At 46.6% G+C, this 27,997-nt stretch overlaps 1 protein-coding gene across 1 annotated transcript in view; it reads right to left on the reverse strand.

Moving 5' to 3' along the window:
- TSPAN2 (tetraspanin 2) overlaps positions 1–27,997 on the reverse strand; it is a 39,821-nt gene that overhangs the window by 4,195 nt on the left and 7,629 nt on the right. Inside the window, exons 2-7 of the mRNA XM_060027716.1 lie at positions 19,650–19,752; positions 11,242–11,339; positions 9,657–9,731; positions 8,339–8,437; positions 6,796–6,867; positions 4,438–4,521 (exon numbers count right to left, since the gene is read on the reverse strand). Coding sequence (XP_059883699.1) covers positions 4,438–4,521; positions 6,796–6,867; positions 8,339–8,437; positions 9,657–9,731; positions 11,242–11,339; positions 19,650–19,752 — 531 coding nt within the window. The remainder of the gene's footprint in view (positions 1–4,437; positions 4,522–6,795; positions 6,868–8,338; positions 8,438–9,656; positions 9,732–11,241; positions 11,340–19,649; positions 19,753–27,997) is intronic.

Here is a 27,997-nt window from a genome sequence, read left to right on the forward strand (position 1 = left end):
GGATTGATCCCTTGATCATTATGTAGTGTCCTTCTTTGTCTCTTGTAACATTCTTTATTTTAAAGTCTATTTCATCTGATATGAGTATTGTTACTCCAGCTTTCTTTTGGTTTCCATTTGCATGGAATATCTTTTTCCATCTCCTCACTTTCAGTCTGTATGTATCCCTAGGTCTGAAGTGGGTCTCTTGTAGACAGCATATATATGGGTCTTGTTTTTGTATCCATTCAGTGAGCCTGTGTCTTTTGGTTGGAGCATTTAATCCATTCACATTTAAGGTAATTATCCATATGTATGTTCCTATTATCATTTTCTTAATTGTTATGGGTTTTTTTTTTAGGTCCTTTTCTTCTCTTGTGTTTCCCACTTAGAGAAGTTCCTTAAGCATTTGTTGTAGAGTTGGTTTGGTGGTGCTGAATTCTCTTAGCTTTTGCTTGTCTGTAAAGCTTTTGATTTCTCCGTCGAATCTGAATGAGATTCTTGCCAGGTAGAGTAATCTTGGTTGTAGGTTCTTCCTCTTCATTACTTTAAATATGTCATGCCACTCCCTTCTGGCTTGTAGAGTTTCTGCTGAGAAATCAGCTGTTAACCTTATGGGAGTTCCCTTGTATGTTGTCATTTTCCCCTTGTTGCTTTCAATAATTTTTCTTTGTCTTTAATTTTTGTCAATTTGATTACTATGTGTCTTGGCATGTTTCCCCTAGGGTTTATCCTGCCTGGGACTCTCTGCACTTCCTGGACTTGGGTGGCTATTTCTGTTCCCACGTTAGGGAATTTTTCGACTATAATCTCTTCAAATATTTTCTCGGGTCCTTTCTCTCTCTCTTCTCCTCCTGGGACCCCTATAATGCGAATGTTGTTGCATTTAATGTTGTCCCAGAAGTCTCTTAGGCTGTCTTCATTTCTTTTCATTCTTTTTTCTTTATTCTGTTCTGCAGCAGTGAGTTCCACCATTCCATCTTCCAGGTCACTTATCTGTTCTTCTGCCTCAGTTATTCTGCTATTGATTCCTTCAAGTGCAGTTTTCATTTCAGTTATTGTATTGTTCATCTGTTTGTTTGTTCTTTAATCCTTCTAGGTGTTTGTTCTTTAATTCTTCTAGGTCTTTGTTAAACATTTCTTGCATCTTCTCAATCTTTGCCTCCATTCTTTTTCTGAGGTCCTGCATCATCTTCACTATCATTATTCTGAATTCTTTTTCTGGAAGGTTGCCTATCTCCACTTCATTTAGTTGTTTTTCTGGGGTTTTATCTTTTTCCTTCATCTGGTACATAGCCCTCTGCCTTTTCATCTTGTGTATCTTTTGTGAATGTGGTTTTTGTTCCACAGGCTGCAGGATTGTAGTTCTTGCTTCTGCTGTCTGCCCTCTGGTGGATGAGGCTATCTAAGAGGCTTGTGCAAGTTTCCTGATTGGAGGGACTGGTGGTAGGTAGAGCTTGGTGTTGCTCTGGTGGGCAGAGCTCAGTAAAACTTTAATCTGCTTGCCTGCTGATGCGTGGGGCTGGGTTCCCTCCCTGTTGGTTGTTTGGCCTGAGGCGACCCAATACTGGAGCCTACCTGGCTCTTTGGTGGGGCTAATGGCAGACTCTGGGAGGCCTCATGCCAAGGAGTACTTCCCAGAACTTCTGCTGCCAGTGTCCTTGTCCTCACAGTGAGCCACAGCCACCCCCTGCCTCTGCAGGAGACCCTCCAACACTAGCAGGTAGGTCTGGTTCAGTCTCCTATGGGGTCACTGCTCCTTCCCCTGGGTCCTGATGTGCACACTACTTTGTGTGTGCCCTCCAAGAGTGGAGTCTCTGTTTACCCCAGTCCTATCAAAGTCCTGCAATGAAATCCTGCTAGGATTCAAAGTCTGATTCTCTAGGAATTCCTTCTCCCGTTGCCAGACCACCAGGTTGGAAAGCCTGACGTGGGGCTCAGAACCTTCACTCCAGTGGGTGGACTTCTGTGGTATAAGTATTCTCCAGTTTGTGAGTCACCCACCCAGCAGTTATGGGATTTGATTTTACTGTGATTGTGCCCCTCCTACCGTCTCACTGTGGCTTCTCCTTTGTCTTTGGATGTGGGGTATCTTTTTTGGTGAGTTCCAGTGTCTTCCTGTTGATGACTGTTCAGCAGTTAGTTGTGATTCCAGTTTTCTTGCAAGAGGGAGTGAGTGCATGTCCTTCCACTCCACCATCTTGAACCAATCTCTCTCATTTATATTTTTATTTTGGAAAATGTGTTTGTAACCACTTGTTTAAATACACTTGCAGTCTAAATAGTTTTCTATTGCTGGCAAAGCTTTGAATTTTTGCAACAGTGACCACATATTAAAAAGTGGAGCATCCCTTCATTCCCAGTTCATTTTTAAGTGTACATGATGCTTTATTATTTAACTCAATAGTTTTACCAAAGCATAAATTGTGGTGTTTGTACTATGGTACTACTGACATCTTCTACCACTTGGATGCTTCTTTGAAAAGACAAATATTTAGCAAAATTAATAGCTACTTAAATGGTTTGAATAGAAGGATGCCAAAAAATCCTTCTTGTCCTCAATCACTTCTCCTATTAATTTTGCAGAGCCTATGATATGCTATCTGTAGGTGCGTTGTTCATAGACTACTCTCAATGTTTGTTCAAAGAAATCAGTACCATATCTCTCTGATTCTCTCCTCAATCCCATCCTACATTAGACTAGGATCTGTAAATGCTGAATTTAAAAAGGCATGTGTTATCAGTTATTGGAGGGGAAGGGGCAGACTTAAGGGAATAGCTGGGATCAGGGATCCAAGCTTCTGGCTGACAGAACTCAGTACCAGTGTGTGGCAGGGGAGACACCTAATGGACATTTTGTTAACTGATTACATTGTGAAACTCTTACCTTATGAAGAAAAGAATTAAAGAAGAAACTCTGGGCGTTTCTTCTGAGGCACGATGGCCAACACAGGGCCTTTCCCTTTTCCGTGGTTGTAAGGTTGGATGCAACCCCTGCTTAGACCTCGTTGTATCTAAAGGGATCCCCTCAGAAAGAAACTCATCCTGCCACTGTCATGAGTCAGGGGTGACCACTTCTAGAATGCTCATTCCTTGAGACTGTAGAATTGTTGGGAGCATCTATTTGATACCTCCGTTAATGCAGAACATTTTCAAACCATCTGCCTCAGAATTGTCCTTGGGAAGCCGCAGACTGGCCATCAGGCTAGCCCCAGGGCGGGTGGGGAGGGCCTGAGAGAAGACCCTGGATTCAGAGGTCCTCAGCATAGTATTTTCACCCACTGCCCCAGCCCTCTGTGCTCTAAATACAGAAAGGAGGGAAGATGATTGTGTGTCCCCTGAGAACTGCCAATTCATTGATTTCCTCACAATTCCATTGCCCCTGCCTCAGCTTACGCCATGAATTAATCTACATAGGAGGGCTAGAGGGTAAGTATTATCTTAGCATTAACTATTATCACTCAGCCCTTGGACAATGGGAATCACCTCTTTATGGGCTTACCTGACTCCAATCTTACTTCCCTCCAACTTTACCTCCACACTGCACTACAGGTCCTTCCAAACCTGGGTGGTTCCCCCCTACCTTAAGGATAAAGCCCAACCTATCAAAAAGTCACACAAAGAACACAATTATGTGGACCCTCATAACCCTCTCCAGTGTCATCTCTTGCTACACTTACCATAGCCTTCTGCCCCTATGAACTCTTGCACACTCTTCTTTTGTACTTTAGAAGTACTGAGCTACCTACAGGTGCAAGGATGCACTATGCTTCACACTTCCATATATAGTTCGCCTGGATTCAGGGCTTGGGAACACTCAGATTCTATGTAGAGCTAGCATTTATTGAGTGCTATGTTCCAGACCCTTTATATGAATTAATTCCTAATAATACTTTATATGTATTATTCCACTTAATTGTCACAACACTTTTCTGAGGTTGATATATTAAAATCCCCATTTTGCAGATGAGGGAATTGAGACACAGAGAAATTAAGAAACTTTCCAGTGACCCCAGGGTTTGTAAGTAGTGGAGCTAGCAGTTGTAACCAGACAGTGTGATGCCAGAGTTTGCACTGTTAATCACTACACTGTGCTACCTCTGCAAATCATAGGTGAGAGAGTTTAATCTATGTTGTCTTAAATATCTAACAAAGGAAGAGACCCAGAATTAAAAATCACTCATCTAGTTTAAGCTTGGTGACCTTAAAATGGGAAGTTATTGCAATGATAAACTCAAAGTCATAATTAGCTTAACATTGAAATTTGTATCATATTTGAGAGAACTAAGTATTGATGTATCTAATTAGCTTTGTTCTTAGATATGCTGTCAAAAACATCTTTGTCTTTTACGAAAAATCTCTCCTAAGATACTGCCATATCACACTTGAAGAGAAACAAGATACAAAGGTTCAAGGCTTCTTAGGTGTCAAAGAAGGTATGTTCTGGAACTTTCTTACCGTGAGGGCTGCGATTCCAATACCGACAATTCCGATGAGCTGGAGCTTAACGCTGATGATGCGCTCAATTTCATCAATGCAATTCTGTGTTGGAAAAGAAGAAGTCAGGAATAACAGCTGGTGGTATGTGTGAATCATCACCCTGATCCAATCCTTTCCTTCTCTACAGAGCATCCTGTGAGAGTTAACCCATGTCAGCTTCTGTTCATATTTAAACCATTCCTCCCAGATATCACTCTGATAAATTTAAAGCAAAAGTGTTTTTGGGGGAAAAATGACAATACTCTCCTTTTGGTGGAATTTTCCTATTTAGGCCAATGGCTGCTTCAAAGCCCTGAAACCTGGCTGGATGAAGCTATTCTGGGACCTGAGGCATTAAAACTTTGGGGCCTCTTCTGACTTTCAGCAAATAAAAAAAAGTAAAATATCCCCAAAATAATAGCCCCTTGCCTTTGGATTGTCATTTATAGTTTAAAAGACTTTCTACATACTTAGTGCAATTTACTATATAAGGTAGGCATCACCTAGTAAGAACCTATAAAGTCTGTATAGATTCAAATTTAACAAAGGAAAGCCAAGTGTTGGGGGTTGGAGGACTGTTCTCTTCTATGGCGGCCGGGCTGGGTGGCCCTATTCTTTCATCTGTGTCCCATAGAGACCTGTGCAGTGTAGGTCCAAAGAACCTTCACGGATGGAGGAATATTCGACAGGGGGCAGAACAGATCACTTGTAATTGCAATTAGTTTCTCCAACTTCTATTTGGTCCTCTTAAATACAGAGGTATTCTCTCAACCCAATTTTGTCCTTAGGCTGCCCAGGTCCTTTTACTTGTCAATGGTCAGCTGTCTCTGATACCCACCTAAGCTATATGAAACTCTTACTGCTATCCTCACATCTCCTGTCATACTTCATTCATTCATCATTCATTCATTCAACAAATATTTCTTGAATATCTGCCTTGCATTAGTCACCAGAATGGCATGGTGGATATGGAGAAAATAAGACATGGTTACTTTTGCCCCCAGGGAGCTCACAGTTTAGAGAAGGACACAGACTCACAAAAATAATTACAATACATTCTGGTAAAAGTTGAGAACCACTGCTGTAGATAGTGGCTCCCTTACTTATTGGAGTCAAGCTGTAGAAATTCTTCCAACCTTCCTCACCTGCACCTATAAACTTACACACTCCATTCATCCGGTGGCAGGTGCTGCTGTAGGCAGTGAGCATGCGGATGAGAAAGGCACACTGCTTCTTACTTCCTTCTCATTAAAGCCAAAGAAGTGCCCTGCTCTGCTGAAAGTCAACCCCTTTACTGGCTCTGGATCTTATTCTCTCATCTCCTCAGGAAGCCTGTGCTGTCACTTATCTCCTTTCCTTCCTACACACTCAGCCTCTCCTTCTCTGTAGCCAGGCAGGCATCTGAAGTCTTAGCTTCCTCCCTTTCACTCCCCAATCACACCCAGTCAGTCACCTGTGCCTGTTGACTCTACCCCTGGACGTCTCTGTATCTGTCGCCTCCTCTCCCTCCCCACGGTACGTGACTTGCTCTAGTTCCTCATCCTCTCTCACCAGGAAAAACATAAGTGCCACCTAAGCGGCCTCCCTCCATTGGTCTCCAGCCTTCTGTTCTACCAGTTATACCCAGCAGCCTGAGTGCTCTTTCAACAATGTAAAACAGATTATGTTAATCCTCTGCTAAAAGCAACGGCTTCTCCAAACTTCCAGGTATAAAACCATGCCATTGCCTGCCTTTTCAAAAATTCCCTCACCATTCCCCCTGGACTCCCGATTCTCCTCCAGTCCTGGAATTTCATGCTTCTGTTCTTGCTGCTTTCTGGGCCTGGAATGACCTTCCTTTGTCAAAACGTGGCTCAAGGATCCATCCTCTGCAAGCTTTCCTGACTCCACTGTATTCTGTACAGATACTGTGCTCTGTCAAGCAGCAGCTCCCTTGACTAGTCTGTGAGGCCACTGAGGCAGGGACCATGTGTTTTTCACCTTAGAGTTTCCAGAACCTGGCATCGTGCTTGCCACGCAGCACTTAATAAAGGAAGCATTTATCAGTGCGATGACACCCCTGGAAGGGTACGGGCCAACGTCCTTAGGGTGCATACCTCTGGCCCTGGTGAGCTTAATTAATGCCACTGCATTTGCATCGTTACTGGCAAGTCAGCACACCATTATTCCCCAGGGTACCAGGAGCCTGGGGCTCATCATTGCCTCACTTATTCTGCATAGAATAAAGCTGAGGCTAGAAGCCACTGGCAGAGGGCCTCCCAGAATCACCCCTCCACCCCAAGGGCAAGAACCATCTTAACACCACGGGCAGGATAGGAACCTGGTAGAGAAGCTTACCTTGTGTCCTAGGAGCTCCTTTGGGCAGGTCGGTTGGACCTGTTCAGAGCTTTCTTTTCCACAGCACTGAAACTAGAGAGTCCGAAAAGAGCTTTTAGCACAAGGAGGGAGAAGCTGAAGCTACAAGTCCGGGTATCACTGCTAAGGACTGGGCGTGCTGAGGCCGCAAAACAGCTCTGAGGCCTGACACTACAACCTAGAGGCCGTTCTGGAGACAGTATGAAGAGTCACAGAGTCGTGCTAGCAAAGCAAGAAAGGACTTCACCAAATCTGTCCAAGTTTTATGACAGGAGGTGATTGAAGGCAATGCAAACAAGGCAAGAAGCTAGCTCACAGTGCCTGTGTAAACTGTTGTTTTTAGACAGGAGTTAGGTCTTTAGATTCTTCCTTTCAGCCTTGCTGATAGCTAAAGTTTTATGAGCTTCAGGAAAGGCTCATAAACTGGGGAGAGCCTGGGACGGACAGGAGAAGTGACCACAGTAAACCCCAGGGGCTAAAAGACTGGGGCTTGAATACTGGCCAGCCAACAGGTGTCCTGCCTTACGGCTGCCCTTCGAAGACAAAGGAACCTGTGTGCTGTCTGATGTCCCTGGGGCAGCTGCAGCTGAACAGGATAAATGGTTGGCACCTTCCAGGACAGACCTGTGACAGACAAGAACTGGGCTACCTTAAAACACCTGGCCAGGAGTTCATAGCTACTTCTCCATATGACAGGGGTTGAGAAATCAGGATGATACTGGCCTGGCCCATCTCCCCCGGGGAGCCTTCCTTGATGAACTGCCTGTAGCTGAGAACACTGCACTGACAGCACGTTCTCACAGGATGTCCCGGGAGAAAAGCAGCGTGCCTGTCTCATGTGCCCCTTCATTTTACAACTGAGGGCGCTGAGTGAGGATCAGGAAGGCAAGGAACTCGCTTCAGGTCACAAAGTGTTCCATGGCACAGCTGCAGCTAGAGATAAGCTTTTCTGTCTTGAAGGTCACAGCTGTTTCTGTTACATCACAAGGCCACTCTTGTTTTTGTTTTTTTTTGTTTTTGTTTTTGTTTCTTGCAGTACGCGGGCCTCTCACTGTTGTGGCCTCTCCCGTTGCGGAGCACAGGCTCAGGACGCGCAGGCTCAGCGGCCATGGCTCACGGGCCCAGCCGCTCCACGGCATGTGGGATCTTCCCAGAGCGGGGCACGAACCCGTGTCCCCTGCATCGGCAGGCGGACTCTCAACCACTGCGCCACCAGGGAAGCCCCACAAGGCCACTCTTGAGAGAACCTGATATTTACTTGGGCGGCTTTCTCGATGTTCTTATTTGTGTGTGCGCTTCTGTCCCTTTGGGTGCATGTCCTGACTTCCTTCTGTCGACTCTGTGTTAGGCCTCTTTCTCTTCTAGGTTCTACACATAATGCAAACCGTGGCTCCCACGAAGGCAGACATATAATGCAGTTGCCTGGCTTCACTCAATTTATTTTTAATCTAGGTGATTAGAGAGAACCTGGCTCATGTATAATCTTTAGAAGATTCCATTTTAAGGAAGAAGTAAAGTCACTTACTGTTGAGTGGAAGGTGATGAGAGTCCCATTTCCCTTTTCCCTGTCTCTAAGGTAATCGTTATAAGCTTCTTCATACATGGTCTGAACATGTCGTATAGCCTGAAAAATTACCAGGAAAACAAGAGGACGTGAGTGAGAAGTTTCAAACGTTCCCCTTTCATCAAGAATAAAGCCCCTCTTCCCTACCCTTCAAAAATATGGCATTTCCATATGTTTATCTGGATTTAAGGGTAATTCTGCCTATATGGAACAGATTATAGATTCTGGAGTTTCTAATATGCTTCTGAAGATGGAAGGATAGATTAACCAAGAAGAATTTTCATAGACTAGAAAGATTTCTTAGAGTGGAGGTTCTCAACCTTGAATGGACATCAGCAACAGCTGAACCCCAGATTCCTGGGCCCCAGCCAGGTGATTCTGGTGCACAGCCAGGGTAGAAACCTATGCATTCTTGGGACTCCATTGGTTACAAGTACTCAAGTCTTTTCACGACATGGTTTAAAAGGTGTTCACGACCAAGGAAAACTGTTCCAGCATTCAAATATCATAGAAAACGTAGAGAATGCTTTTTCTAGTATAATTGCATGTGATCCCCAAATCCATAGGCTCTCAAGAAGTCATAAGATCCAATTCCTCTAACCTACAAATATAACCAGCTACTTTAGACAAATTCCAGAGGAGGTGACATTACTTATTCTACATGTTTACCGTTTTTAAAATCTAAAATAAGTTCATAAACACAATATTGATAGCACATGAATTTATGTAAAATCCAGTAAACTTAAGATTCCATCCTTCCTCCTTTTCCATTTCACTCCTCTCTTCCCCACTGCATGTTTACACTTAAAAAGACCCCTTCCTCTGTGGATTCTCCTGACAACCTATTCTGCTCACCTATAGTTTGAGCAAAAATCTTAAACTGGCTTCACTGGCACGCAGGAGGCTGCCTATAGTCTTTGAGGATGGCCTGGCCTCTGCCCAGGCCAAACCCTAAGGACAAAGGACAGGCTAACAAGGGATGAGAATGCGTGTTCTTCCCCATCCTTCTTTCTCATATCTGCAATCTAACTCCTCCCACATTCCAAACAGGATCATCTTAAATTAGAGATCCTTTTGTTACAAAAAAACATAGGCCCCTCTATATATCTAATGAAAGTCCACACCACACTCCTAGGTTAAAAAGTTCTGCATAAACGATTATTGTGGGGGTTATTTGGCTTTGGAATATCACTGTGGGTACCAATATTCTCATGACCTTTGCCGTAAAGAGAACACTTTAACCATCGTTAAAAAACAATTATAAGTAATATTTACTTACTACATCCTTGCCTATAAAAGCAAATACTCCAGTGGTTATTTCAGCAGCAAATATCACCAATAGGCAGGTAAAAAACTGTAGAGGAGAGAAAATACTAACTTCATTAATTCAATACCTTTTCAGTTTACTTAACCTCTTTGACTCTAGTTCCTTTTGAAAAGCACTAGGCAAGGTTATTAGTTTGAAGAGATCTAGCAGGAAGCATGTGGCCCCTTAGTTCATCCGTAGTTTGTTCACACATTCATTCACTCATTAATTCATTCAGCAATTGTTTATTGAGCATTTGCTCTGTGCCAGGTACTGTCCTTGATACTGGGTATACAGTGGTGAATAAGATAAGATCTCAGTGCCTCTGCTCTCAGGGACCTTATAGTAGAGAAAGGAGGATATGATAAATGAGTAAGCAATAAAAGAGTAAGTTAATTTCAGAGAGTGATATAGAAATCCCACAACCTAGAACAGCACCCGGCACCCATATGTTCAGTGACTACTTGATGAACAAAAGAGATTCTATAAAGATATAAAATAAGACCAGAAGATAGAGAGTGGCTGGTGGGACTGGGTTTGGGGAGGGGGTGACTTGAGACTGCGTGGTCTGGATGGCTTCCCAGAGGAGGTGGAAGTGGAGGTGAAGGGTGTCCTTCTGGACAGATTTCTGTTCCAATCTCGGGGTCTGCTCTGATTAAACTAAGTTCAGTGATAAACAAGACCTGAGATGCTCAGCAACAGGGGAAAGAGAAAGAATAGAGAACTGAGGGAATGAGTTAGAAATCTTACATGGCAAGAGATCAGGAGAAGGGCTTCCCTGGTGGCGCAGTGGTTGAGAATCTGCCTGCCAACGCAGGGGTCACGGGTTCGAGCCCTGGTCTGGGAAGATCCCACATGCCGCTGAGCTACTGGGCCCGTGCACCACAACTACTGAGCCTGCGCATCTGGAGCCTGTGCTCCGCAACAAGAGAGGCCGCGATAGTGAGAGGTCCGCGCACCGTGATGAAGAGTGGTCCCCGCTCGCCGCAACTAGAGAAAGCCCGTGCGCAGAAACAAAGACCCAACACACCCCCAAGTCAATCAATCAATCAATAAATTTATTTAAAAAAAAGAGAGAGATCAGGAGAAGCAGCCACAGTTCAAACACCAAAGGTTGCAATGAGTAAGGAGAGGCCGCCTAATAAAACTGCCATTTCTCCTCATGGAGAAACACAAAAACTTTCTTCCTGCTCCTCTTCTTTCTTAGGTCACACTGGCACTGGATGTATAGCAGTTAACGGAAATTATTTCATTTTTTTTTTAAAAACCAGAGGCTACTAAACTAAATAGGCTTAAAATAAACCACAAGAGGTATGTTTGTTTAAATTACCGATCTCAAACAGCAGTACTTTTCTTATCGATAACAGTGCTTCCCTGACTATGGGAATCTTGTAGCTGCCTCGCTCACTGTGAAATATTATGCGGCACTTTTTCTCCCCAAACGTCTTCACACTAATGACCTATTTTTTGTTTTTTTTCACATTTTCCACAGAGGTAGGGACAAAGAGAACGTCCAGCTCCCTTCAGGCCAGGCCCCTCCCCGCCTCGCCCCACTTACAGATCCGAGAACGCACTGGGACTCCCGCGTGGCTCCACAGCAGCCGAGGAAGCCCACGGCCATCATCAGGGCCCCCGCTCCAGCCAGCACGTAGAGCCCTGGGGGAAGAGGCCAGAGAAGAGGCTGACGACTCCAGATCGGCCCTCTCCCCGGCACCAGTGCTGCCAGCCCAGCCTCTGCCACCACTGCCCCAGGCATCTGGCCCCGCAGGGCCTTCAGTTGTTCATAGGATAAAGGGAACCCTTGTGGAAGGCTTCCTGCTGAGAGCTTCATGAGGGGTAGGGGCTGCTGTAATCCCCAGGGAACAAAGAAAGCCCATGCTTACAGAGGTGAAGGGAGCCGCCCAGGCTCACACAACCAGCGAGGATCGGAAATCGCCTGTGTCCCACAGCTTACGCTTAGTCATCCGCGAGCGCCTCCTACGTGCCACGCACTTCACCTGTCAGATCTCCGCCACCCCTGTAAAGTGGGCGTTAATACCATGCACAGAGATTGGCGACAGTGGGTCCAGGGGCGGTGAGGAGCCAGTGCCAGAGCTGGGACGTGAACCCCTACCGTCCTAGGAGCCCGTGGCCCTCGTGGCACTCTGGAATTAGTGGCTGTCCCCATCTCATGAGAGGCCCTGAGGACAAAGTGTCTGGGACGGGAGGGGGGCCGTTGATCTGCCCAGGCTCAGATGGAGAAGCAGGGAGTGGGTGGAACGGAAGAGGGGAGCTTTTAGTCAAGGAGAGGGGCGGAGGGCACAGCGATGAGACAATATGGTTTTGTGTGAATGATAAACTCTAGAAGGCAGTACCATATACACTGGAGGCACGCAAGGTGGTAAGTGTTACAAGAAAATAGCCAGTGAGGGGAGGCGATAAGGTAATATGCACCAAATAATGTTATTATTAATATAATATTAGCTACATTTATTTTAAGGGCTTATTTTCTCCAGGCACTATTCTAAGCGCCTAGCACAGATTTATTAATTTAATCTTCACGAAGCAGGTACCATTATTATCTCCATTTTTTTAGACAGAGGAACTGGGCCCCCAAAGGTTAAGTGACTTGCCCAAGATCATAGAGCTGGGATAAAAACACCCATCTGCCTCTAAAGCTAGCTTATCACCATTATCCCATCCTGCCTCTCCAACAATAACGGCGGCCTTAACTTGGGTGGTCGTTTCACTTAGTTCTGAAGTCAAGCCACAGGAACAGCTGTTCCACAGAGAAAGAGAAGGGCAGAAATGTCTTGTTCTGAGAGAAATAAAAGCAAGCCAGTTTTTTACTTCCTTTTCTGATCCTGAGATAAGTTAGAACAAAATATGGGGCCTGGCGCTCGACTTGCTTAGAATAATGCCAATCACCTCAACTTTATTTTCTGCATTTCATTCATGTGAGTCAGCTGGGAACCACTCCCATCCACGAGAGGGCGGGGAGCTGGCGTCCCACCTCTGTGGGGAAACCCTGAGGTTGGCCTGCAGGGTGTCTCCAGGGGCCCCTCTGGGTGCTGACAGTTGTTTGTGGGCAGCCCTCTCTGTTCCCCGACAGACTAGGCGGCAGGCTGGGCTGCTCTGCTCCCTGCACCACCCAGGCTGTTCTCAGGGCCCTTTTCAGGGTCCGGGAAGCCCTGCTCTTCCGAGGTCCTGAGATGGGTATTTATTTATTTCCCAATAGGCAGGCTCAGCCACTTCCTCCCTTTTCCTTTTCTCTAAAAAAAATAATTTCATGGGGAATGGATGTGGTAACGAGAGAAATGATACTGTATTAAAAATAATACTATTGTTGGTCCCACTGCCGAAATACCTTATTGTTTTAAAATTTTTCTTTATTTTTCAAAGCTCTTTTATTTCCATCATCTCTTTGGCTCCTCAAAACAGCGCCACTAAGTAAGGCACGTATTATACACATTTCCATTTTACTAATGGGGGTAAGAGTGGCAAGAGGGCTCCAGGCTGGACACGCAAAGCCTCGAGCCCCGATTCCCACCCCACTGGAGCAGTTCCCTCATGGAATGTCTCCTGGGTGGGCCACCTTACTGTACCGATTTCCTACTTACAATGTTCATTGCCTCTTCGCTGCTACATGATACAGTCTACAGATTCTGCTTCGAGTCACTAGAGACTGGACCCACTGGGGACATTATCCATCCTACACTCCAGCCACATAGGGATTCACTATGATGTGACCCAGCCTACTCTTTTCCATGTCGTACCCCTGTGGGTTCTCATCTATGTCTCTCTCTATAGATGTTAGGTCCTTAAACAAACCGTATTCACCCTACATAGCATATGCTAGGAACAAGACAGAATTCTCGGTTAGTGTTTGTTGGGTGAGAGGATAGAGAGAGAGCACACTTAATCTGAAGTTCTGGACTGGCTGTGTCTACGGTTGCCCCTCTTTGCTTAGCGATACACGCTGGGGATACATTCCAACAAGCATCCAGGAAGCCACCAGAGGGCTGGGCTCTCCCAAGTCAGGTAGATGAGGGCGCGGCTGTACACCGCGGGGAAAGCCTTCTGAGAGTGTGGACTCTAGGAGAGAGGGGTGCTCCTGCGGAGGCTGGGGTACAGTGGACAGCGGCACCGGGCTCGGAGGAGGACAGACCTGCTCCCCACTGCAAACAAGCTAACTCAGCCCCTTTTCCTTCTGAAATAAGAGCTCCCCAGGAAAATTCACTTATTTGTACAATATTTCATTCTTAGGCTATCAGAATTCCAGAGCTCACAGCAAACACCCTGAAACTGCCCCAGGGGCTCCGATTCCTGAGGCCTCTCCCCAGCAAAGCTCCGTGTGCATGTGTGGCCACAGGACTCAGTTCAATGCCAAATGAACACTGCTGGTTGGAGCTGGTGGGAAAATCAGAGGAAATTCTACACGTGGCAAATTTCTTGGGCCTGCTGATTTCAGTTCCAAATCTGGTTGTAATACTCTGCACACCACAAGGCCACTTGTAGCTTCCAAGCATACCTTATCGTTTTTTTTTTTTTTGATCTGGCCCTCAAAACATAGTTGTTGAATGAATACATTAATTGGCAATCACATTTTACTTCCAAGATGGTTCCTGTAGAGCCCTCTCGCTCCCACGGCAGCTTTGTGACAAGTGTATGACCTATTTCTCAATCCCCTATGCTTTCTGAGTCCTATTTCCCTTGAGTTGAAAAAGGGAAAACACTTTGATATTGCATTTTTAGCATTAGTAGCTGGGCCTTGCAACGCCAGTGATCTCCAGGTGACATGCTACCACCAATTTCCTGACAATTCCATCACATGTCTCTGGTTTCCGCTCCTTCTTTTGAAGCTAGAAGCATCATTTCAGTTAACGCAGAAAGGAGACGGTGGCATCCTAAAGGGTTGTCTGCATCAACTCATTTTTAAATGGCTCCCCTTTTAAGGACTGGGGAGTGACGCGCTCATCAATTTCGGTGGCTTTTAGCTGCAGGTGATTTCACATACCCGCCTAATGACCATTTTTCATCTGAAAATATTTTTCTCTGCCTCTGTGCAACTTTCCCTCTCTCCCAGCTTGCCCTGGACACACATAATTATATATGTATTTAGAATATTGGATGGGACTTAGTTTACGGGGAAGGTAAGGACTAGGTACTGTGCAGCTGTTAGTTATTGAGTGCTGTTCTAGGAGCTGAACATACATTAGTCATGGAGTCATTCAACACTGAGTAACCACCACCATTCCCAGTGCCTCAGCTGCTCTATGTAGCATCTGTCCTTTGCCCTAGGCAGGCATTATCTCAGGAACCTGCCACCTGGAAGCCTCAGTGCTACCAGTTGGTGTCTCGCCCTGACTACGTGGCATCTAAACCACTCTTTTATCTTCCCCTCTCATACTCTCCCACATCATTGTGCCTCCCGCAGGCTGACTCCTTCCTCAGCCTGCCCTCACCGCGGTAATGACAGCTGACGTTTATTGAGGGCTCATGACACAACAGGTACTGCGCTCAAGCCACGTGCATAGGTTAAATCATCTCACACGTCAACCCTATGAGGTTGTAGAAATGGTATTCATATTTCACAGATTAGGAATCGGAGACACAGAGAACTAATTTATGGAAGATTGCATGACTAGTGAGGGGGGAAACTGGAACTGAACCCGGGGTTCTATTCCAAAGTGCACACCCTCACTCCTATGCTGCACTTTCAGAAGGAGCTCAGAAGAAGCGTGATTTTCTTAGCTAGAAATCTGTGAATTTTGCAATTTACAAATGGCAGGAGGGTTCTTTTCCTTCTTCCTTGAGAGAAGTGCCCGAGGGATCTATCATTGACGATTTCTGGGTTTTCCCTTCAAAGCACATTGGTGGGAGCTAGAAATGCAGGTCTGCCTGCCACGCCTTTAGGTAAGTCCTCTTATTCCTCAGTTTTGTTATGTGTAATATGGCAATAATTATCTATTAAGTTCTTGTAAAAATGCTTTGGAGAAATTGTCTCAACAATGTAAGCTATGGCACGTGTCTGTTCTGCAATTACTAGGAATCTCAGGTACAACTAAAAATTGAGAAGTAAAAAAATATTAGCAGAGTGAGTCAGAGTTTTTAAAGAGTCAAGCCAGCCCCTCAGCACTCAGCGCTGGAATGCTTTCCTTACACAGAACATCCAGCCGCCATCAAAGCCAGGCTCTGCGGCTCTGGATTCACAGGGAGGGACAGCCACAGACAGCCTGCGATCCCGGAGAGCGAGTGGCTGCCATCTGTGTGGGCAGCCCCTTCCCCTTCATGGAGAAACCCGCTGACGCCCTCGGTCCTCTGCTCACAGACATGACTTCATGTGCTCCAGCTTTCTGAGGGCCGAGAGGATCGCTCCTCACTCTGCCTCCTGGAAAGAAGACCCCTGTGCTGCCTGTACCCCTAAGGGGCAGCCCCAGGGACAAGTTGTATCAGGAAAGCAGAGGGGCACATTGGTGGAACTTGGAAGACACTGGGGCCTTCTCCCAAGAGTTCACTGAAGGAGACTAATGTGGAAAGGGTCTGGGAAACACCAAGTCACCCAGCCTTTCTTGCTGCCAGCTCCACTCTTGCCAGGTTCTCCTTTCTCCACGATAGCAACCAGTGGACACGACAGCCCGGGTCAGCCTCCAGGTCTCGACCTGAGCTCAGAGGTCCTTGAGAAGAGGCAGCAGGTGCAGTCAGTCTGACTACCCTGGCTCCCTGGCCTCATTTCCAGCTCCCCTCACAGCTGGATCCTCTCCACACTGGCCTCTGGCTGTGAAGTCACCTCCAGATCTTTATTATAAGAAGGGACCTTCTCTCCATCACCAAGGAGAAAGACCCAAGGGTCCCAGAGAGGAAAGCATCCCCCTAGAGGCGGCAGTCATCTGCCCAGAAGCAGGGAGCTAGACCACGTGCCTTCCTGAGGTCCCTCTCAGGGAGAGGTGGTATTTCTTTAAGAGTGCTTCAATGAGCCAAGCCTATCTCCAGGGCTCTTTAACAATGGGGTGATAAGAGTGTAATGGGCTGATTGCTCTGAAACCTATTCTGAAAAGGAAAAATACACAGAGCAGTGCACAGTACCCTGTGACATGAAGTGAGAGTTTCCAAAAACTGGGCCTGCTTCTTCTTTAAAGTCCTGTTACCTCACACTGTTTTCTATGCAAGTCCATAAAATGGAATCCTGGTGTCCTTTTCTTCTCGTTTTATTGCTAGGGAACTGGTGTCTTTCCTATTTGGAAAATTATGTATTGAGGAAAGAAACATCCATTTCTGTAAACATGTATATTGCTCTTCCTATTTATATTATAAGAAGGATTTAAAGTGGAGAAAAGGTTCCTGACCTCACAAGGACTTTTTCTTGTTGGCACTCTCCAGAGAGACAGCACAGGCCTGGGCGTTGGCAGACCTGGGGTGCGGGCTGAGCCCCACCCTGAAGGGCTGGAAAACCACGGCTGACTGTCAGCACCCCTCCTCCTCTGCTTCAACCCCTGGTCCTCAGTTTCCTTATTCCGTCTAGCGTTAAGACTCTATGAGAATCCACTTCTCTGGACTTCAAGCACTGACCGTGAGCATTCTCACCACCAGCTACTCAAGGGTGACTTAGAGAGGGGAGGGAGAACCAAGGGTGGGCAGACCCACGCCGCGCCCCAGGTGCCAAGAACAAGCAGGAAGGATTCAGGCCCTGCTGGGAGGGCTGTTGTTTTCCCCACCCAGAGTTCACTTCCTTTTCTTTTCTATTAGACAAAGAACCTCCTCCACTCTCAGTCCTTGTGGTCTGAGAGGGCTGACTCGCCTCAGCGCCAAGGCAGGTGTGAAGCCCAGGCTTCAGCCAACGAGCCCGTCCCGAGCAGCTGGCCGCGATGACTGGTGTGGGAACGGGCGCTGGACCCAAGATTGCCAGCGACAGTGCGACCCAGGACTTCGGTTGGATCAGTTGGAATGAAAGAAGCGTGTACTGTTGCTGAGGTTACCTGGGAGATGGCGCCTGGAGCTGTGGGTGGACGTTTTATCACGTCTAGGGGGAACCTGCCCCAAACTGGGGCCACAGGAAAGCGGAGCTAAGAGGTGGCTACAGACTGCATTCCAATCACATCACTTGTGTCCCTGTGATGAGAACTAATCCTGACTTTTCAGTTACGTGAGTCAAGAAATTTCTGTTTTGCTCTAGACAGTTTGAGTCGTTTCTGTGATTTGCAATTAAAAGAGTCCTGACCGATATGTCCATAAATATATGACATTTCTTGCATCTTGGGCTGTTCATGTTGCTTTAGTTTACATTAGGAAATAGGATCAGGAACGTCTGTATAGAACTAGTTTGTTCTCCTATTTAATGCAGGAATCTCCTGTATTGGTAAAGGCTCCATTCTGATTTTGGGGTAAATACCAAGGTATCAGAGGGATCACTTTGACCTGTAGAAGTCTGCTCAGCTTCTTTGATCTATCAAGGCATTAGAAAGCTTTTCTTATGTTGGCCCCAAATCTGCACCTGTGAAATTGCTATCAGTGCTTTGTCTCTGGAGCAACACAGACAGAGGCTGCCCCCCAGACTGGCTTCCATCTTTCCTTCCACATACCTGCCCCTCTCTCTAACCGAGCAGGGTCCCTTACCTCAGGTTTCCATCTGAAAACCATGAGTTGTGAATTCTAGGCTTGACTCTATCATTGATATCTTTTTTGTTTTGATTCCTTCTGTCCCTGAGTTTAACGATGTTTAATAATAATATTTAATAACGCTTAATAAAATTTCTTGTCTTTCTGTCCCTTTCTTCACAATTCCTACTGCAACCACCATGGGTTATGCCCTTATTTCTTCAGGCCTGACTATATCAACAATCTAGCACCGTCTTTTTCTGTCCTCCCCTCTCATTCCACAATAATCTCTTTAAAATGCAGTGTAGGTCGTACCCTCCCCCAAACCCTAAATTATCCTTCTATTGTTTATTAAATTAACTAGCCCTGACATTCAAGGCCCTCTATACTTGTCCTCTGTCCCTCCCCAACTTTTCTAATCTTAATTCCTACCATGCCCATATCCTTTACATTCTGGTAAGAGTCCTCTCCCCAGCCTCGGCTTGCTAATCACTATCCTGTAGACACACTGTGTGCCCCAAACCTCTGCAGTCCCTATTCTTCCTTTTCTCTATCGATTATGGTTGGTCTTTCAAACCTAACTCAAATCCTTCTTGCCTCACCAGTTTAGAATGACCCCTGATGCACCAACTGCAAATACCACCAAGTCAACACTTGGTTACACACTAGTTTCTCATCCCCTACTTGTCACATGGTCTCAGAATTGGAGGCTACGTCAGCCTCCAGCTCCTCATCCCTTTCCCACAGTTGGAGGGAGACGGCTACTACCCCTCCCACACTGAGGCCTCTCTCCATGGCAGCCCTCCCTCCGCCCCTCCCTCCTCTCTCCACCCCCCTCCTCCCCGCCTTCTCTCTCCCCTCTGCAGTCCCTAGTCATGGAGGGACTGAGATTGACCCCTCCACATCTTGAGATGTCTCTCTTCATTTTGAATTATGTGTCTCTCCTAGAAAATTTAAAATACAAGATCACAAATACCCAGAACCAGACCCTGACTGGGCAGGGGTCCCCCGTCACCCCAGATGGATGAGTGAATAACTGACTTTGTGGTGTGCCCACTTCACTCAGGGGGGCAAAGGGGCTTTTCCAATTCTTTGGAAATGAATTGTGGTTACACGCTGGGCTTCTTTTCTTGAAGTGGCTGAAAGAAACACAACAGTTCAGTCCCACCTGGTCTTCCTTGGTTTTAGAAGCAGAGGGATGAACCACGTGTGGGGTGGGCAGGGTAGGGGTGGTAGGGCCCTCTCCTCTCCGCTTGGACCACACATCCCTACCCCAGGGCCAGGTGGGCATCTTTTCTCTCCCTCCATCCCCCATCCCAGAAGTCCAGGTGCAGGCTCCACTCGAAGCCGGGGCAGCCCCAGCTAAGGCAGAGGAGAGCTGAAGTCACTCACCCATGTAGAAGTACTCTGGGGAACTGTCCTCCGATGAGAAATCCTTCATGGTGCCTCCAAACCGAAACCACAGTCCAAAAGCAATGACTGCCGACCCTGCCAGCTGAAAGGCAAACAGCCTGCATTTACAAGGGAGGGGAAAGTGTGTGCAGGACCTGGGAGGCCTGAGGCCCAGAATCTGAGGGTTGGAGGGGGGCCCCTAAGAAACCAGCCCGTTTCCTCTTCACGTTTCTTATAATAGGAGTGGAATGATGTGCTCAAAGCCCCCAGCCCACCACAGGTCCCTGATGTGATATTAACACTGGGGTTTCCTGATTGCAAGCCCGGAGTTTCTCCCATTCTGCCAGGCTGCCCCGCGATTATGGGGCATACACAGCACAGCCCAGGAGGCGTCTCAGAAAGGGTATTCCCACAACAGTCCCCCGGGAAGGTATTTGGTTCCTGCCCTATTGTCCCTTGCTGGGCACTTGGGATTTCCTCACCAACACCACAGTGAGAGGTCACCGAGAGCAAGATGAACTCCAAGACTGGGGGAAACCCACTTTTTTAAATGGGAAGAAAACACGCCAACCTCAGAACCTGCCCACACCTCCTGAGTGTGCAGTGCCCAGTTAGAAAGCCGTTTTAGAGGCGTCTAGAAGCCGTCCTAACCCCCAGGCTGCCACTGTCACTGTGCCGCACTGCCTGGGGATGGTTTTGCAGGCAGTGAGGGAAACTGGCTGGGGTTGTTTTGTTTCTTTTTTTTTTTTTTTTGGTTGCTATTTTGGGTTTCCATGGAAAGCAAGAAAGGAAAAAGTAATTTTCTGAAAAAGCCTGGTCTGTGTGCTGTGTGGCTCAGGGAGAGATGAGTGGCCGGCGCAGGCAGCGGCTGGGCAGGCTGGCGGCTGGTAGAGTCATGGCCCGCTTCCTCTCCGCCACTCGGAGGGCTTTTGTGAAGCTCCGCACCTGAGCTGGAAGCCTTTCCTTCCCAGGACTGTCACAAAGGCCCGCCAGCAGGCTCCAGCCAGGGTCTCCTCTCTCTCCACAAACACCCATCTCGAATTTCATTGTGTCAGTCAACAGATGGCCACTGGCACCTTCTGGACTCAAGGCACCACAAGTGAGCAGAGATGTAGAAAGAGCCCCGTGGTTCTGCCAACCCATCCAGTTAGTGTTGGGCTCCCCTAACCCATCCCCAGACCAACAGTTTAGAGGCTGCCCCCGCCCCAGCAGGGAAGAGTAGACACAGATGCTGGCAAAAGGGAGACAAGCACACAAGTCAGAGAAGGAGAGGTTTAATAAGGAAAAATGATGTCAAAGTCAGGGTCAGACCAGAGCCCTGTTTATACAAGATCCTGCTGTCTGTGGGCTATTTGTAAAGGGCCGGGGCTATCTGTCTGAATATATATGAGGACTTTATCTTTCTTCACTCTCCATCTTCCCAAGGCCCATTCCCTCCATGGCCAGCTTCTTAAGCAGAGCAGCATGACTGCTGCAGGAGGAATTGGAGGGGCAGAGGTCTACCAGCTGGACTCTCTAATGTGGAACAACTAAAAGTTTCCGGTACTTAGAGGAAAGCACTAATTAGATAATGTGAGGAACAGCTAAAGGAACTGGGTGCAACCAGCTTTCAAAGGTTTTTGCATTTTTTAAAAGGGTAGCAAGGCGTGGAAAAATATTCTGAGAAGTCATGTTAAAACATTAACAATACTTTTCTTTGACAGGTAAAATTACAGGTGACTTTTCTCTTTTCACGATACTTTCTAAGGTTTGCGCGTGAAGCAGGTATTACTCTTGTAAGTTTAAAAGTGTGATATGGTAGTTTAACTGATCAGTCCAGAAAAAAATGGGGAGAGTTTTCTTGGGCTGTGCTTTAGTTTGGGAGGAAATCGGCTTTGAGGTCATTGCTGTTTCTGGTGCAGGGAAGAGGTCATTGTGAGGTCACTGATGTTTTCTGATGCCCTTGGGAAAGCCCTATCCTCGGAGTGCTAGGGGCTCCCTGGGACAGATGTGCCCAGCAAAGCCTCACAGGCAGCCCTGCCTACGCCGCCTCTGCAGCAACTCGGTGGAAAGAGTTTCCAAGTACGAAGCGAAAATCTGTTGATGGAGGCGTCAGGCCAAGGCCTGTAATCACTGAGCAGACTGTGGAAGAGGTGACTGGTCCCAGGGACACCCTATCACGAGGCCACATTTTTGGCACCTCTGACCACAAGCTCTAATTTATAGCTGTCTGGGATCATCCTCCCAGACGGAATACATTTGTCCATTTTTGGCACCGATGTGTTTGATGCATAATGGAAAATTAAAAGAGAGGCTGCAATTTAAAGCCAAGGGGGAAAATGAGAAAAACTCGGCGCCTGCTCGTCCACACCCCCCCAACCCCAAACCCAGGCTTTCCTCCTGGGTCAAGGAAACTGTGGTGTGGCTGAATGTCGTCACTGCGGAGGGAATCCTCCCAGCATGCCGCCGGATCAGGAAAACTGTGGGCGGGGCCAGGTCAAGCCCAAGGCTGCGCCTGATGACAGCCATCCCCGATTTGGAAAGTGGCATCAACAGAGACAATGAAGCCCTTTGGTCCTTTGTAACTCACTGTTCTTTCAAGACTCTTGAAATACTCTGTGTTCACTGCACCTTGGTTGCTCTATCACACACCTGAAATTGCTTGAAAAAAATTCACACCGGGCTTTCCTGGTGGTGCAGTGGTTGAGAGTCCGCCCGCCGATGCAGGGGACACGGGTTCGTACCCCGGTCCGGGAAGATCCCACGTGCCGCGGAGCGGCTGGGCCCGTGAGCCATGGCCGCTGAGCCTGCGCGTCCGGAGCCTGTGCTCCGCAACAGGAGAGGCCACAACAGTGAGAGGCCCGCGTACCGCAAAAAAAAAAAAAAAAAAAAAAAAAAAAAATTCACACCAAGTCCAGTCCAGTCAGGGGCAAAGTGAGCAAGTCTGGTGTCAGTAAGGCCCATTGCTGTGTGCGTCCCATACCCGGGAAGAGAAGTCTCACTGAGCAGCCTCTAGCGCTACATTTTAACCCTACTAGACCAACCCCCCAACCCCACCCCATGCCCCTATTCTCAGCCCCTCCTTTGCGTTCAGATACAACACTGTACCTCTGGTTGCACCTCAACACTGCAGCCAACATGAGAACAAATAAGGATGGAGAGGCTGCCCCTTCATGTTGCTTTCCTTCTCGTGCCCCCGCCCGTCCTCATCTGCTCTCCTTCCTCCCTGTCTTTCACGGAGGAGGTAACTATGGTCCTGACTGGGTACCGTGTTAAGCATTAGGGAAGCAATGATGAAAAAGACATGAAAAGTCTGACATGGAAGATAATCCCGTAAACTAATAAATGCCACAGGACGCAGGAAGTGTGCTCCACGGACCTGCTTCACTGCCCAGGGATTAGAGCAAAGCGTGATGACCAGCGTGCAGCAGAAGGTGTTCCATTTTGACTTACAGCTTGAAGAATGAGTTAGAAGTGTCGGAGCAGGGAGGGACTGGAGGGAGGAGTGAATGCCAGGCGGAGGGAACAGTGTGGGTAAGGGCTGCGCTGCCTTTCATGGAACCCTGTGCTGGGGAGAGAGAGGAATCTGGGGAAGGTTGGAGTCTGGGGCTTGAAACAGGAGTTAGGGCACACGGCTCACGGCTTGTACTAAGCTTGCTACCATTGTGGAAAGTCCATGGCAGGGCCTTGAGGAGAGGGGAGGCGGGAGCCCTCATTCTGACGGGGGCAATGAGCAGCACGAGTGCTGCCTGATGCCAGACACGATGAGAAGCCAAAGGTAACGACCTGAGTGGTTGAAGGCCAGAGGGGGGATGTTAGGGGCTGGACGCGGTGATCGGCAAGGACCATGATGGATCCGCTCTACCAACCGAAGAACTTTGCCGAGGGCTACTCCGCATCCGCGACTAGTACCAATCCCCATGCCTTTGGAACAATTACCATTAGAAATACTGTTTTTCCAGGGATGGACTTTTTCATACAACAGTTTGAGTAGGGCTTTGATGCTAATCATTTAATAAACATTTGCTGAGCATCTGTCCTGAGCCAGGAGGCAAGGATTCATAGATAAGGAAGATCCAGTTCCTTCTCCAAAGGATCTCAGGGGCTAGTGGAGAAACTGATCCCACCTCTGTGGCCCAAGAGGGACTCTAACAATGCAGGTCAGAGAACCAGCCCCTGAGAAGACCCCAGATGTCATCATTCTTTGCATCACCATTTGTCTTCTGTGCACCAATTGTGCATTAAGCACTCAGAGAATGTGATGCAACAGGATTTTGAAGGCAAAAGTGTGTACACTAGTTAAAAAGAAGAGAGAAGTAAAATAGAAAAAGAAGATAGAAATGTAAGGAATAGACGATGACATTAGATCGGGGATTACCTGGTACAATTACATTATGCATTTTCATGGACAAGTCATTTCAGTAGCTAACCATATTCCAGAGAGTCTGCAGGACAAAGTTGCAAATTGTAAGCATATGTCCATGGAGAAGCCTGTATGTGTTCTAAAACTAAAGCAGCAGAAAAGAGGACTACAGACCCAACTGGAAAACTTTTAAAGCAAAGTGGATGAACAAAAAGTTTCCTTTAATTAATGTTTATCTGCCAGAAAACAAGTCATTTAACATGAAGCAAAGCTTGTTATTGGATTTCAATTATATTGTGCTGTATTTATTTCCACTCTCCTGGGATTGCTGATGAAATGTTCTATCTTGAGGACATATTCTTTTACTTAAAAAATTTTTTCTTTCATGAATCACAAACGTGGTTCTTAGGAAGGCACCAAATTGGAGGGAGGGTAGTGCTGAGATACAAAAATGTGAAGATCACTCCCCAGGCCTGGGTCCTTCATTCTTCTCAGCTCCCCCCACCTCCACCCCTTGCCTCCAGCAGAAGGTAGCCCACCCTGATCACAAAGAGCGAATACATGCTACTCTGCTGTCTGATGACTAAACCCACCAGAAAGCTCCCTTTCTGGGTAAAAAGCATCACTTAGGGATGTTCTCAGGCAGCTCATGTGCTTTTCCCTAGATAGGAGACCCAGTTAATTATCCTCAGAAGCTCTAGCCACACAGTTTCAGTTCCTTCTCCCACTTGGGGACCCTGCTCTTGCTACTTCCTTAGCTTACAAAGTTCTCCTCTGCTCCCCTCCACCTGGCTCACACCCACTCACAGCTGTCAGCTCTCATGTCACTTCCTCTGCGAAGCCTAGCCTAGCCCAGGTGTGTGTCTTCCTCCATGTCTCATACAACCACTTCTGTTTAAATATTTCTGTAATTAAAAAAGAAAAATTAAGTCCTGAGCTATGTGAGGGAAGGGACAGGGTTTATATTGCTGTGTCCCAAGCACCTACCCCTCTGCCTTGCACAGCCACCTCCCAACAGACATCTGTTAAATGAATGCATGGAGGGCCTTCACAAAGGTACAGTTTAGGCTGTGCTGTTGACTGAATTGTGCTCCCTGCCACAATTCATGCGTTGAAGCCCTAACCCTCAATGTGATGGCATTTCAAGGTGGGGCCTTTGGGAGGTGATTAGGATTAGATGAGGTCATGAGGGTGGGGCTCCCAAGATGGGATTCCCTCATAAGAGACACCAGAGAGTGCTTTCTGCCACGTAGGACACGGGGAGAAGGCAGCTGTCTGCAAGCCAGGAAGAAAGCTTTCACCAGGAACTGAATTAGCTGATACCTTGATCTTGACTTTCCAGGCTCCAGGACTGTGAGAAATAAATTCCTGTTGTTTAAGCCACCCAATCTATAGTTGTTTTTTTTTTTTTTTTATGGCGACTTGACCTAAGACAGGCTGATAGAAGCAATTGTGAACAAACTCCTTCACAGCCCTCCAAGGGAATACTTCCCAAAGTACTGATTTCAAATTCATCTGTACCTGGGAAACACTGCGCAGACACCTCAGATGGCACTGTGTGAATACACTGTTGAATATACTCAGCAAAATATTTTCCCACAGAAAAACAAAACAAAACAAGAGAAGGTAGTATCAGTTCTGTGTTTTCCAAGCCTGCAGGGATGTGTGCCATGCATCAGGCATGGACACAAAGAATAAATCTATACATGCCTTTTATAGGCAGGACATATGAATACTTAATGTAATCATGGCAACACACACACACACACACACACACACACACACACACACACAATGCACTTGAATGAAAAAATAAACAAAATGAATTCTGTATTCCTGCCCCTCCAGGGTGAATACCATGTACATACATACCCAACTCTTTTGCAATTCTATTCTTTGGGATGACGTCACTCAGAGGGAAATGACACTTCAGTCCTAGAAATGTGATTAAAAGCTTTTAAGCTAATACTTGCTCTTGGTGGCAATTCTCACCCCAGATGGAATCAGGTAATGAACATTCACAATTCTTGATCTGATTGCAAATCACATTATGATACCATAAGGGTAGTGGGAGTTTCATCCTTTTAGCAGGCAAAAGTCGGAAGCACATTTGCTCTAGAAGATGATACTAATTTTCTCAAAGAGGTAAGCCAGCTCCCAAGATTTTCATCCAATTATGCAGTGAAAGCAAGGCAAGGATTGAGATGGCACTTCCTCAAAATCAAGGATTTTGTCAGAAGAAATCCAAGAGCCAAACGCCATATGACATCCAGGTGAAACCACCTCTGAGGAAGCTTGCTACCCTTGCCTCAACATCAGGACCAGGTGAGGTGGAATTGGGAGGCAGGACTACGGCAGCATATGATGAGACGGCTGCTAGGTTGGAAATGCATGGGTGTCAGTCTGGAAACGCACTGGTTAGTTGCCAGTGTTTCTGATTTCCCCTATTATTTTCCTCACAACAATTTCATAAGAACAAGCTTATGCTAAGAAATTCCTGAAAGACTTCCTTCAGGTAAGGATATATTTTAAAAATCAATGCTTAATTCTCTGCACTAATGGATGGGTTCTGCAATTCAAACCGCGATAGAGCAGGAGTGTTCTATGCATCTCCAGAAAGATAATTGGGCTACATATTTGTCCTAATTATACCTTCTGCTGTTTGTTTAGGTTGTTAGAGTTAACTTGTGTGGATCAATTGACATTGCTGGGGGGTGGGGGGGGGATAGTACAAAAGTGCTGGGGGGATACTAAGGTTGGGGAAGGAAACTGAGCCAGGATGAAAAGCTTGCTCTGAATGATAAAGCAGATAAATATAGATATGGAAAGTGTATGTATTTATTCAGTGGTTGTACACAATGCCTTCTTCTAAAGAGATACAGGGAAAAGGAGAGGAGAGATCAGTAAGGATTAGGAGAAAGATGATGGCTGTATAGTTTTCTTCATACAGTAAAAACAAATGCCACAGGCTACTGGCTAATGATTCCACTGAGCAGACGGCTCTATCAAATGAAGATCAAATACAACTAAAGTAAAATCCAATCCACCAAGTTATCAAAGTGATTTAAAGCCAGTGTCTGTCTTACCTGACCGGGGGGACGAGCTCCAGGAGGACAATAATGGTCTTTTCTGTGATCTCTGAACTCCCTCCTGGCAGCATCCAGCTGGCTCTTATCCCAGGCTTGCCCTCTGAGTAAACAGGACTTTGAGGGCTACCCTGACGTCTATGACATCTCAACTATATTGCACTTTTACATAAGCAAAGATGGAACATTAAACAATATTTATTTTACAGCCTAATATTTTTCAAGGTAGTTTGAGAGAACTACTCTTGAGCAGATAAACAGGATTTTTGAATATCAATCAATGATAATGATCTTCACCCGGTTTTAGTTGTTACAGACAGACAATGGGAGAAAAAAATGCTTCAGGTAAAACTCAGGTTAGATTGGAACAAGCCAAAACACTTTGTTTATTCAAAAGTTAGCTTGAATGGAATCCTGAAAGTCTTGTATTCTAGAGTGAATTTTTCTTAACAGCAATTTGACCAGAAATCATTTGGGGTCAGAGAGGCAGCAGCACTGGGCCACTTACAGGGGACTAGACGGGTACAGGGAGCACAGGGAGACCATGTGGGCTTCCTGGATGCGTGGCAGCAGCTTCCAGGCCCCATCCCTGCCCCACTGGGGGGCTCTGTTGTCCCTGCCTAATTCCTTTGCCCCAGTTTATAAGCTGACTCTTTCACCATTACAATGGGGAGGACAGGGCTTGGCACACACCTTGGAACATTCCGCAACTGCTCTTGTAGAACATTTTACCTCTTCTGAGTATTCAGACTGAATAATGATGCTCTGGGGCAGGATAGTAACAAAAACAATCCACATTATACGCTGTGTTGTCGAGGAGTTGTAGCAGATAAAATCAGGGGGTTCTAGGCAGCCCGGGTTTGAATCAGGCTCTGCCACTTAGTAGTCCTGTGATCTCAGGCAAGTCCCTTAACCTCACT

This window comes from Delphinus delphis, chromosome 1, assembly GCF_949987515.2.
Source record: "Delphinus delphis chromosome 1, mDelDel1.2, whole genome shotgun sequence".
NCBI lineage: Eukaryota > Metazoa > Chordata > Mammalia > Artiodactyla > Delphinidae > Delphinus > Delphinus delphis.